At 38.8% G+C, this 13,218-nt stretch overlaps 1 protein-coding gene across 1 annotated transcript; it reads right to left on the reverse strand.

Moving 5' to 3' along the window:
- Positions 1 to 3,732: 3,732 nt before the first annotated feature.
- tmem9b (TMEM9 domain family, member B) lies at positions 3,733 to 12,906 on the reverse strand. The gene is made up of 5 exons (XM_033618702.2): positions 12,657 to 12,906; positions 10,453 to 10,544; positions 10,237 to 10,345; positions 8,958 to 9,092; positions 3,733 to 5,084 (listed from the first exon to the last, which is right to left on the reverse strand). Exons 1-5 carry the CDS (start codon positions 12,726 to 12,728, stop codon positions 4,929 to 4,931), a joined length of 564 nt encoding a protein of 187 aa, XP_033474593.1. The 5' UTR covers positions 12,729 to 12,906; the 3' UTR covers positions 3,733 to 4,928.
- Positions 12,907 to 13,218: the final 312 nt, after the last annotated feature.

The raw sequence follows: 13,218 nt of genomic DNA on the forward strand, positions 1-13,218 counted from the left end.
TCTTTAAAAATGATGTGTGCATCCAAGATTGGATCATTAGACTGGCTTTACTTTGTGATATTTCGATTAACCCTTAGAGACCCACCATAAAACCATTTTTGTCTTTTTTAGGGGAGGACAGGAGATCTTTAGGGGGAGATAGTTCTGTGGCAATATGCCACATAGAAGTGGTATATACCATCTGAAAGCTGGGAACCTCGAGATTAATTTGAGGTGCAGCTGTGTCAAGTTTTTCTAATCATAAATATGTTAAATATACGTATACGTAAAAAACACCGTGTTTTTTTTATGCACCTTTTAAAGTATAGAATGTATAGGGGGCTTAGAATATTATGATAAAAGCATATGATTCCCATTCCCAATACTCAGTTATGTCTCATAGGTTATTGCAGCAACTTTTGGGTTGATACCTTTTGTCAGGTTTGGTGCTGAATTTAAACATTGATTTGATAAAAAATAAATAAATAAATAAAATAAAAGTCTGCATTTCAGTCATTACACACTGCTCTGCTGAGTTTAAAAATGATTTTAAATGCTCAGAAAAGTTTGTGGTCTTCTCAAAAGCCCGGTCACAGATGATTTTGGCATCTTTACGTCTGGCAGTAAATCCATTGAAAGACTGTCCTCATACAAGTACTTGGGTATATGGATAGATGACAAGCTTTGATTTAATAATAATAATAATAATAATAATAATAATAATACATTATACTTAAATGGCACTTTTCAAGGCACTCAAAGATGCTTTACAAATTCAGGGACACAAAAAAACAGACATGCAACAGAACAAATAAGGGATGATGAGTCGAAACTGTCAGTGATTGAAAGCAGCGCTGAACAGGTGAGTCTCGAGTGATTTTTTTAATATGGGTGGGGGGTATACATTGTTACTATGGGAAGCTTAAAGTGAGGATTGGTTTTTATTTTAAATGTAAGTCTTGTTTTACTTTGAGTGCTAAGAAAAAACTTGTGGAGGCCACTTTTTTTTCTGTGATTGACATATTGTATATGCATGCAGCATCCTCCATTGTATCTAGCCTTGATTCAGTTTACCATGCATCTCTATGTTTTATTACAAATGCAAAGTCACTGACTCATCACTGCATTCTTTATGATTTGGTGGTTGTACATCACTGACCACTCCCAGACAACAGCACTGGCATATTTCTATCTATAAGGCAGAACTGGGCAAACATCCTTCAGCTCTGGTAGTTACCAGCTACGCTCCTCCAGGCGGTTGCTTTGTAATGTTCCCTGGGTTTTAACAGATCTGAGGAAAGTCACATTCTCCTACTGTGCACCTTGGACATGGAATAATCATCAAAAAGATCTAAAATTAGAAACACTTATATCCATTGATGAATTTAAAGGGACCATGGTGATAAAAACATGTGCTTGTTTTCCTTGAGAGACCACTATGTTTGATGAGTTATTGTGGACTTTTGTATTATATGTTGTATTTCTTGCATTTTAAATGTGATTTGACTGGCTGCTACATTGTAAAATAGATTTCCAATCTCAATGGGACCTCCTGGTTAAAGAAAGGTTAAATAAAAATAGTCAAAAATCACTCTAAAATTACCACATAAGACTCCAAGACCTTGAGGAACACCACAGAAAACCCCATGCTGTGATTTGGTTTTAAAAAACATTTGACATTTGGAGATTTTTGTAAGAATTACATTGTTCAGTAATTCCATGGTGAGCACCTCTACTCTGGAAACTGCTTAGAAACCCCCTTATTGTCAATATGTCCATAAAAGCCATCCCTCCTCTGAATGGCCGAGGTCTGTAGTTTGTGGTTGTAACTTTCATGAGGCTGTGATTATCTTAGAGGTCACAGTAGGTCATTTTATACAGTGAGGTCCATTTCAAAATGGTCTCTCTACAATGAAATGGCTTCTGTAGTGACTAACATCATCACACATGAATAAAATTGGGCATATTGAATCCACAAGAGTCTCAGCTTTCCAGTAAGACCCAAATTATGCAATTCCAAGACTGTAGGGACCTCAGTGTGCAGAAATATTCATACAACAGCGAAAATTACACACTTATACTGTACTGCATGCAAAAACTATGTCTTTTGCCAGTAACTGCATGGGACTAGCCTAAAGCGGGGACTCGTGAGTACCCATAGAGTCCATTTCCATTCAGATATCTTGAAGTAAGAGGTCAAGGGACCCATGTAACAGAGTTTTTTCCTTGCTGAAATTTGGCCTAACTGTGGAGTATTATTTAGTCCACCTTGGAGTTTCATATGATGCCAGTATCTTCACTCTATCTTAAAAAGTCATCCTGCTACAGCCTCTTAAAGACAGGATTGTCGGCCAGGACTACTGATGGGTCTCATTAACAACTGATATATTTGGTAATATGCACCATTATGGCCCTAAGTTCGCAGATCTTGAGGCCTTGTCTTACAATTGTGTGTTTAAATGATCACAAACATAAAGCAAACCTGAGACATGGTAATATTCCAGTGCAGAAATACTGGTTGGTTTTAACAACTGGGCAAAATCAGTTGGGGTAAAGTGTGTAGGAGGCTCAGTTTAGGACTACACTCAAGCTTGTTTACCCCACTCTGTGTACAATACAAAGTAAAAGCACTGAATAGGCTGTGTCATTTATTTCAAAGTGCATCGCCATATTATTTCTCATGTTGACATAACACCATTAAACTATCTACAGGTATTATGTGTTCATGTCAGATGAATTGCTGCACAAACTGGTGAACAACACTGGTCTGGTGTTGTTCTTCCAACTGATAGAAAAGTCTCTGATAAAATGAACCACTCCAAATATTTGTTAGAGCACATGAGAATGAAGCTTATGAAAAGGTCATCTCAAACCTCTACCCGCACCTTCAACAACTAAACAAGGAAAATGCATTTAGAGTTAAAACAAGGTGGGAAACTGAAGGTAATCTGACACAAGGGGAATGAGAAAAGATATTCTGACAACAGTGGAAAACAAGCTCTCTGTTCTGGAGAGAATTTAGTTGGAAGAATGTCATGTGTTACTTTTGTACTCCTGCCCAGAAAAAATCTTTCTTAAACCAAACAAACTGTTGGCGATTGTGTGGGAACAAAGAAGCAGATCACTTTCATACCTTTTGGGGGTGCCCTTCTGTCACTCCTTTATGGACTAAAATTCATGGCATTCTTGAAACTGTTTCTTTAACCAAAATAACCTTTAATTTTGAACTGATGTACCTGATTAGATTGGAGGAACTCAAATGGAGGAAAAAGGATAAAAATATCTGCTACATTATTAGTGGCATGTAAGAAATTCCTAACCAAGAAATGGCTGCGAAAAGAAATGGATTGACTTGGTATATAATATTTATATAATGGTTGGTATATGTCTCAAAAATTAGACCTGATTTTAAGAGCCCCCACTGTCCCTACATGTATGTCTTGATTCAACATCCTTGTTTGCACAATCTATTTATGTTATTTATTCTCTAACCTGATTTTATGGTACAATTTTTGTTTATGTTATTACTCCTGAAACATTTTATTTCAATAAAAAATTACATTTAAAATTAAATTTATTATTTAATTTTATATTTATTTATTTATTTACTTATTTTGGTTGAGTATTTTGTGACATATGTTCATATTTCTTTTATAAACAAATTAAAAAGAGAATTACATAAAAGAGAAGTCTGATTAGGGTTGCAAGTAATACAAAGCATGAATAAATTCAAACCTATTACAAACACAAGAATCACAAATATTACATAATTTATTTCAAAGTTAAAGGTATAACATATACAGTAGTTAAGAACACTTTCATAGGTCTGTACACAGCCCAGCTATACACAAAATAAATTCTCTCTGTACTCTGAATAACATCATTCTGTCGCACTACTGCTGCCTGTGAGACAACAAGGACCGTCACAATGGAGCTGACGTTAGACGAAGCACACAGAGGAGCCGAAATAAAAGACTAGTCATTAGATTTGTTGATGCAGTTGAAGAGGGCACTGATTTTAAGAGGGTCTTCAACAGACGAGGATCAATAGCACAGCTACGATTACTATGACATCACCACCGAGAGATTGCATCGATTTCTGCAACGAGGTTTAGTGAGACTACTTTGAGAAATCAAATTCAATGCAAATGATGATTTTCACACCAGTTATCAGACGTTAGACATCATGGTAGGAATGAAGGATTCAAAAGACATTTATAAAAGATTCGTTATAAAACATGCATTTTTCAAAGAAGGCTGAAAGATTTCTATTTTACACTATTTCCTTTCTCCTGTGGTGAGAGCAGCAGGTCCGAGTTGTGTTTGTTTTAGTGTGGAAAAATAACCAGCAGCTACATGTTAACAGGTCATTACTGCAGTCAGCAGGCTGCTCAGCTGTCTAGTTAACCAACATCTGGATGTTTGACTCTGGAAGCCAGTTTGGCTTGTAAATGTTGACGACTGGTCAGAGGTGGACTGATGATACTCCACCTGACACTGTGGCCACAAGAGTTAGAGTATGTTATAAAAAATTCACATCAAAGATTTATTTTTATCTCACATTTATTAGTCTCTAACATCAAATTGTTCACTGCAAATTTTCGGGTGAGCTGGCACTTCTGCAAACTACACAGCAGGCAGAGTAAATTCTGCTTTTGGAAAAAATGCTGTTTAAGACTCTTCATTCACGACTGTGCAGAAATGAATTCACTGTAATCTCTTGTGCCGCCTGCAGACTAAATAAGAGTTCCCAGCTTTGATTAAACGTTTCACTAGGACTTCTGCTCTACAGATCCACATTTATTCACCGTGTTCATCTGGGAAGTGTCACACTTGATGAGATACAAACCACAAATGAGAGAAAGGGAGTGATATAAATCGAGGGGGCTCTGTCACAGTGTTTTTTTTTTTTATCCTGCTCCACCAGTAACTCTCCTTCGCTGGGCAGTTTAACTGAGAACAACATGGCGGTCGAACACAGACTTCCTCTGTTCCTGGACCTGCCTCCTCCAGCGCTGCTGGGCGTGCTCCACTTTGTTCAGCATGTTGGGTCGAGAGTGTGAACGGGACAGAACGTTGTGAGCGTTGGCAAAAGGCTGCTGATCCTGAAAACACAGAATGGGAAAAACATTGTTAGCCTAAAAGGTGTGACAAACTGTCGGTCAATCATTAGGTCCATCTTGTAAGACTCCTTAATACACTATATGGACACAAGTATTTGGACGGCTGACCGTTGCACCAACACTATAATATGGAGTCGGTCCCCCTTTTGCAGCTACAACAGCTTCCACTCTTCTTGGAAAGCTTTCCACAAGATTCTGGAGTGTTTCTGTGGGAATATGTGCCCATTCATTCTGTACAGCATTCATGAGGTCAGGCACTGATGTTGGACGAGAAGGCCGGGCTCGCAATCTCCGTTCCAGTTCATCCCAAAGGTGCTCGATGGGGTTGAGGTCAGGGCTCTGTGTGGGCCAGTCAATTTCTTCCACACCAAACTCATCAACCACTGGGGCACAGTCATGTTGGAATAGAAAAGGGTTTTCCCCAAACTGTTGCCACAAAGTTGCAAGCATAGCATCGTCCAAAATGTCTTGGCATGCTGAAGCATTAAGATTGTCCTTCAGTGGAGATAAGGGGCCGAGCCCAAACCCTGAAAAAAAAGCCCCGTACTATTATCCCTGATCCACCAAACTTCACAGTTGGCAGTCAGGCAGGTAACGTTCTCCCAAAGTCTGTCAAACCAAGACTCACACGTCTGACTGCCAAACAGAGAAGCGTTATTCGTCACTCCACAGAACATGTTTCCACTGCTCCACAGTCCAGTGTCGGTGTGCTTTACACCACTCCATCCAACGCTTGGCATTGGGCTTGGTGATGTGAGGCTGCTCGGCCATGAAGCTCCCGCGGCACAGTTTTTGTGCTAACATTAATACCAGTGGAAGCTCAGAACTCTTCAGCGATGGAATCAGCAGAGCAATGGCAACTTTTACGTACCTTAGCAGTCGTTGACCCCGATATGTGATTTTACATGACAACATCCGAGTTGCTGTTGTTCCTAAACGCTTCAACTTTCTAATAATATCACTTACAGTTGACTATGAAATATCCAGCAGGGATGAAATTTCACAAACCGTCTTATGGCAAAGGTGGCAGCTGATCACAGTACCACGCTTGAAGGCACTGAGCTCTTCAGAACGACCCATTTTGTATCACAAATGTTTGCAAATGGAGACTGCATGGCTAGGTGCTTGATTTTACACACCCTTTATACACAACGGGTCTGATTGAAACACCTGAATTCAATAATTAACAGGTTTGGCCAAATTCGTTTGTCCATATAGTGTAGATGAAATATGAAAGTGTTTCATACAAAGGGGTTTTGCTGTTTTCATTCACTCTTTTCTGCCCTTTGAGCGCCCTTCTTTTTGTGCACGGATGTCCTAAAAAAACGGACCTTTTTTTTTGTATTGATCACAGCCTGTGAACCTTTTTTTGTGTCGGCACAGTTTCATAAGACTTAAACAGAGCCCTTGAATTAAACAGACTACGTCCACTAACACAAATACAAACTTAGACACTGCTGTAAAATACAACAGAGGCCTTTAAGGAAAACAGAGGGACTCTTTCACACAGCAACAATCATTTGTTTTGGGTTACTTATCACTTCAGCTACACCACATACTCTTTGTCTGACCTTCTACCTCTTTAAACTCCTTTTAAACCAAATTACACTTCCATTTTTTTAATTAGTTCTCTATTCTGTGTCTCTGTGCTTTTATTGCTCTTTTAAAACTTAATTGCATTTGCCAAAGATTTGTTTCTCGTCTCTCTGTAGAGTGGTTTGTAACTTATTTCAGTGCTATAAAATAAAGTCACTATTGTTACTCTCATCAGAAACACATAATAAAAGTAAATGCAAGAACAGTGTTGGGAGGATCACAGCCACAGATGACATCTGTGACAAATGTGTTTAGGAAAATAAACCATCATTATCAGCCGGGCCGCCTCTCTGTATCAAAGACTGACTAAACATTACAAGCCCACCATTTCCTCTATAATTAATGTAGCAGCAGTACTCGTGCTTACACTGGTTTCGCTTTTAAGTCTCTGCCGTTTGTTTTGATCCCAGTGACAGTTTGGGGACAAGCTACAGTGCTGCAAATAGTCTCAACTTTGGGTCAATTGAATAATTGTACTGTCAATTCAAGCTTTCTCTGACAGTGGTAATTTTCATATTCAGTTGCTGAGACATAAATACAGGAAAAGCAGAGGTGATTACATATCTTTCATTATTTCCAAAAAGCAGCAAACCAGTGATGTCGTTTAAGTTGCCAGTGACAGCATATTTACCAGAGCTAGGCATGGGATAATTATCCTGGCCAAAATACTTATATTGATAATCATCTGTGGCATTAAAACATACTGGAGTCCCTTTACCTTTTGAGGGCTGGGTATCGCCACTGATTTCCTGATTCAATTTGATTCAATTTGCGATTCTATGGTTGATATTTCAGTTTCAATACCATTTTTTGCCAGAATGTGAAATAGATTGAATAAATTCAGAGCAGAAATAAAACTGAATATTTTATAACTAAATTATGTTTCTAAGTTCTGTGCTCATTTATAACATAATATTAGCAGCGGTGGATGTTTTTAGGTTGGTGCAGCCTGTTTGTACAGGGTCTCTTTTATTATTGGTTTCCCAGCAGTCTCTTTGGGTGGTGCTGGACACAATTCACGATTATCCAGATAACGGAAATTCACCACTATCAACTTTTTGTGAGTGTTTTTTATCGCAATCCATGATAAAATTGGATACGGTCCCATCCTTAACCAGGAAATGTTCATGTCTCACATTCAACTCATTCCTGATAGTAATCTGGTTGTTGATTTAATCGCCATCTTCCTTTTCCAATTTAATAAAAGTTGGTTTACCCACATCGATTAACATGTTTCATGTTAACCATGTTAAACATTTTGGTGCTTACTCCTGCTTAGTCACATTTTTACAGGAAAAGCTTTTTTTGTGAGAAACCTCTCACACTTCCTCTTGCCTGAACTCTGCCAGTGAAAACACTGCAGAGAGCTCAGCAAGTCGGCTGCAGTTCCCCTCTGGCCTCAGGCGAAGGCAGTCACTGTTTTCCTTTGTCATATCTAAAATATCTTAGCATCTGAAAGCACTGTCATACTGCAGGAGACAATGTTGATTTAATGCTCTTTGAGGGCACTTTCAGCATTATAATGATGTTTCCTGAAATAGTTAAATGACAGTGAAAATGACAGCTATATCAGCTACTGATTACTGTTGGACATTTAAAGCCCCCCTAACAGTGAGTTTTACTTCCTGTTTAACGGTTAACTTTCTGTCTTAAACAGAGACTGGGGTTGTGTTTAATAGTCAGAGCTGGCCTTTCATTTCAATTATGTCTAAGAATCAGGTTAGTGGCAAAAGCACACAGAGACAGTGTGCTGTGAACAGAAACAGGTTAAAGCTGCCTGCATGGTGCAGTAGTTTGACAGTTTCCTCCCTGCAGCTCTTTGCCTCTGACTGTGGTTACTAATGGTGGTTACTAATGGCTTTGATACACAGTGAGAAAGCACTTTTAAAAATGAATCACTCCATGCACTGAGAGCAGGTCTTACTACATAGTGCTGCCTGCAGGATCTGTTCAGACTGGACCAGCTGCTGTAACACTCCTGATTATTAACTGGTTTTAAATGTGACTTTTACATGCTCCCTTCACCTAAAGATTTACATTTAAGAAATTAGGTGGTGTATTTTGTTTGGAGTTTGGACATTTGAGACCCATTTTGTGCAAAGGGAGGTAACTGACACATACATGAAATTCTTATGACAAGAATAAATTCAGAGTAACCTGTTTTCTTGGTAGAAGTGTTGGGCAGTACCATAATTACTATAATATAAAAACCTAATTGGGATTTCTCACTGTGCGCTGTAATATTAAGAGAACACATACCCCGACATCATCATCACTCTGGATGAGCTGCGAGTGTCCGAAGAGACGCCTCTTCAGTATGGGCTCCAGGAGAGTCAGGTAGACCATGTAGAGCAGCAGCAGGCCCAAAATGGAGAGGTACACAATGATGGTTACCTGGATATACGGAATAATTACAGATTGGTCAGGTTTCCTTTGACACGTGGGATCCAAATATAGAAAACACAGTCAATTAAGTGACAAGTAGCGCTGAAACAATAGTGTCCTCGACAGACATTCCATCTACAGTTTTTTTGGTAATCTATGACTGATTTCAGAATCAGAAATACTTTATTGATCCCAGAGGGGAAATTGTGATTCGTTACAGTTGCTCCGATGTAAAGAATAGAGAATTAGAAAAAAGTAAGAATAAGAGTATGAAAATATAAAGTAATAAAATAAATAGAAATAAAATAAAATAAAATAAAATGAAATGAAATGAAATGAAATGAAATAAAACAAAACAAAATATAAATAAAATAAAACAAATAAAAAACAGAATGTGCATTATGCTACAGTGTTTCACACACTGGTACTTAAGATATAAAAATATCAAAAATAGAATATATATGTGTGTATATATATATATATATATATATATATATATATATATATATATATATATATATATATATATATATATATATATATATATCATCACTGTGTTGAGGCCACAAATGTGAAACTTAATTACAACATTTACATCAATAGAATAATAAACACAAATAGAATAAAGTAAACATAAGAAATATGTGCAGTTATGTGCATGATGAAGTCTTATACTGAAAAAATATTGCAGCAGTTGAACAGCTGCACCCAACAGATACTTATGAATCATAACTTCAGAGGGTGAATAAAGTCCAGATGACAGTCTGCTGACTCAGAGCGGCTGACACTCTGAGGGAGGAGTTGTACGGGTTTATGGCCACAGGCAGGAATGACTTCCTGTGGCGCTCTGTGGTGCATCTTGGGGGAATGAGTCTCTCACTGAAATTTACGGCATGTACCAACCACAACTGCTTAACATTCAGTGATTCCAGCTTCTCAAATATGAGAATTGGTTGTCGAATTGTTGTAAATTCAGTATCTTTGAACTGCTATTAAGACAAAAACAAGCAACTTATTTTTGTCAAATTAAGAAAAAGTACGATGGTAATTTTTTAGCATCTTCTGGCAAAACCAACAGGTTAATCAGCAATGAATATCATCATTATGTGCAGCACTAAAACAAAGTGACAAAGCAATCAACAATCCAACTTGCCTTAATTGTCCCCGAGCTCCTCTCTTCATATTTACACTCACAGCGTAAACAGTATGCCTCCACATCTTTCCCGTCAACTGGCATGGGCTCAACCACATGGAGACAGTTACTGAAATACAAGAAAAAAAAAAAACATTACCAAGCTGGTACAGTATTAATCAGGAATGGACGGATCATGTCTTACAGAGAGGTGCTCTGACACATCATTTTACATACCAGTCTTTGAGAGAGACATTTTGTTTGTAGATTTGTCCTTGAATATCTCTGTACGGGGGACAGATGCATTTACAGCGGATGTCTTCAGAGTTCTGTAACAGACAGATCAAATGTATAATATATTTACTCTTGTGTTTTTTCCCTCTTCTTTCTCTTCACACATCCACCTATCAGCTAAAACATCAAAATGACTGACAGGTGAAGTGAATAACTGATCATCTTACAACACAGTGCTCTTCTGGGAAACACTGGGTCCTGGCATGTGGATGCTACTTGACGTGCTGTACCCACCCAAACACCATTGCAGACCAAGTACAACCCCTCATGGCAACGACACATCCCAAAGGCAGTGGCCCTCCCAGCAGGACAATTTGCAATGCCACACCTCAAAAACCTTTCGGAAATGTCCTCAGGAATGTGACAAAGAGCTCAAGGCCTAGAATTCCCCTGGCCTAGAATTCCCCAGATCCCAATCGAATGAGCATCTGTGTGACGTGCCAATACCCCAGAGGTACTCCTGATCCACGGTGGGACCTCCTTGGATCAGACCTGGCTCTGACCTGTTGAGGCATGGACACATGACCTTTAGGAGGTGCCCTGTGGTGTCTGGCACCAAGGAGCTGGCAGTGAATCCTGTGGGTTGTGAGATGGGGTACCAGCAGGTCCCACAGATACTCAGACTTTGATATGGGGAATATGGAGTCCAATTTGACACCTTGAACTATTTGCCACGTTCTTTGGGCCATCCCTGAACAGTTTTTCAGTGTGGCATGATGCATTGTCCTGCTTGGGGGCCGCTGCCATCAGGAGTGCCATTAACGTAAGAAGGGGTACTTGGTCTATAACTGTGTTTGAGTGGGTGGAGCAGTCAAGTGGCATCCACATAAACGCCTGGAGTAGAACACTGTATCGTAATGACTTGATTAGTGTTATTCACTTCATCTGTAAGTAGTTTTGATGTTGTGGCTGATTGTACATCAGGCACTTGTTCCCTGTTGAAAAAAGTCTCAGATTACATCATGAATCATTCATCAATCTTTTTTTCTTCCTGCCTGATCTTCACCACCATTATCACCAACTTGTTGTGATACATTCAAATGTGCGTGCACATTTCGCTGGTGAGATATACAAAACACACATATAACATATATAAATGTTAATAATAAACTTTATTTCAATAGCACTTTTCTAAACAAGAGTTACAGTAATCTATGCGTGAGAAAATAAAGGAGTGGATAAGTTGTTCTACTATGTTTTTGGAGAGTACTGTTTTGACCTTAGCAACATTTCTGATTTTAAAAAGCAGGATTGAACAACACCCTAAATGAGCTGATTAAAGTTAAGGTATGGATCAAAAACAACTCCTGAGTTTCTAGCTGAGTGTTTCGTCTTAGTTGTTCATAATCCAAAGTAGGGGGTGATACTGTTAGAAACGTGGTCAGGACCAGTAACCAGGACTTCTGTCTTATCTGCGTTAAGCTGTCAGAAGTTGTAAGCCATCCAGTCCTGAATGGCAGCGAGGCAGCAACCATGATTTTAAGCTTATATTGAAATGTATTTCTTGATTTTATTTTCCTGCCTTTCCTCGCTTTTTCTACTTTAATCATACTGTGTTTCTGTGATAGATTAATGTCCTCAATGTTATGTATTATGTTGTATTCTTATTGTTATAGCTCCAGTCTTGTGTTTCTGTATTTTAAATCATGTAGAGCATTCTGTTGACATCCTTTTTGAAGTGATGTACCAATTACGCTATTACTATCATCATTATGATTCTTACACAGATATTGATCAGAGCAGGTTAGTGCAGCTAAGATGGTGTTAGCTGTTAGCTTCTTTACATAAGCAGAGAGTACACTCAATTGTCAGCTCACTGGCTACACAGAGCTAGAGCTATCACGGTTTTATACAACAGTCCTGCAGTAAATCCTGCCTTCATGGAGGTTATAATGTTCAATTAGTGCTGACAGTGTAGCTACATGTAGCCTTAGCAACACCTGCGACGTATTTGAGTGTTAAAACTAATGTCCCAAAGTCAGGATATCAGAGGTTAGCTCGGATATATATATAACTGTCAATAACTGTCAAGACTCGATAGATATTTAATATTTTAGTGAGGTTAAAACAGAGGAGATTTTAATTTGGTGAGCCATCATCACCATTTTCTCTCCAACGCTAGCTAACCTAGCTAACATTAGCCTTACCTTTGCTGCCACTTGGTCTAAAAACACAAAACAAGCCAAGCAGAAAAGCTCGAGAAGAAACACAGACTTCATCTTCGGAGTCTGTAAAAGATTTCCAGATGACTGTCGTTAAACTGTTTGCACAAACAACGCCAGCAACGCCGGCAGTGTAAATAACACCCTAACAAGTGACGACTTTAGCCATCGAGCTAATTTAGGGATAAACACCTCAGCTTCCCAGCAGCTGACTTGTTGTTTCCGGTGTTCTCGAAATGGCGCTCGGTTATGTAAATCATGAGTTCCCGGCGGGCGGTGAAATGTAAACCTTCTCAAACAGAGGGGTAATTTTAAACAACATATATTTATGTGAAAAAGCCTTTACACAACAATTAAATCGGTTACTTGAATGTTTCCGAGATAACGCCTAAAAACCCGTACAAGCCGAGCTACACTCCGCCCTCGCTGGTGAAGTAGTGAACCTAAAACAAACGCACCTCTTGGGTCGACATTATTGCAGTCCTATTACCAGACTGTGAGAACGGGTGCATCTGAGGTGAAGACATAAAACTCTCAAGGATTATAT

Source organism: Epinephelus lanceolatus, chromosome 2, assembly GCF_041903045.1.
Source record: "Epinephelus lanceolatus isolate andai-2023 chromosome 2, ASM4190304v1, whole genome shotgun sequence".
In the NCBI taxonomy this organism is placed as follows: Eukaryota; Metazoa; Chordata; class Actinopteri; order Perciformes; family Serranidae; genus Epinephelus; species Epinephelus lanceolatus.

What these genes read in the sequence shown, in the direction of transcription:
- tmem9b (XM_033618702.2), bottom strand. Translation starts at nt 12,728, where the DNA reads ATGAAGTCTGTGTTTCTTCTCGAGCTTTTCTGCTTGGCTTGTTTTGTG. An exon ending in AATGTCTCTCTCAAAGACTG is followed by an intron (nt 10,346 to 10,452) that starts GTATGTAAAATG and finishes CTTGTATTTCAG; the next exon opens with TAACTGTCTCCATGTGGTTG. An exon ending in AGAGTGATGATGATGTCGGG is followed by an intron (nt 5,085 to 8,957) that starts GTATGTGTTCTC and finishes CTGTGTTTTCAG; the next exon opens with GATCAGCAGCCTTTTGCCAA.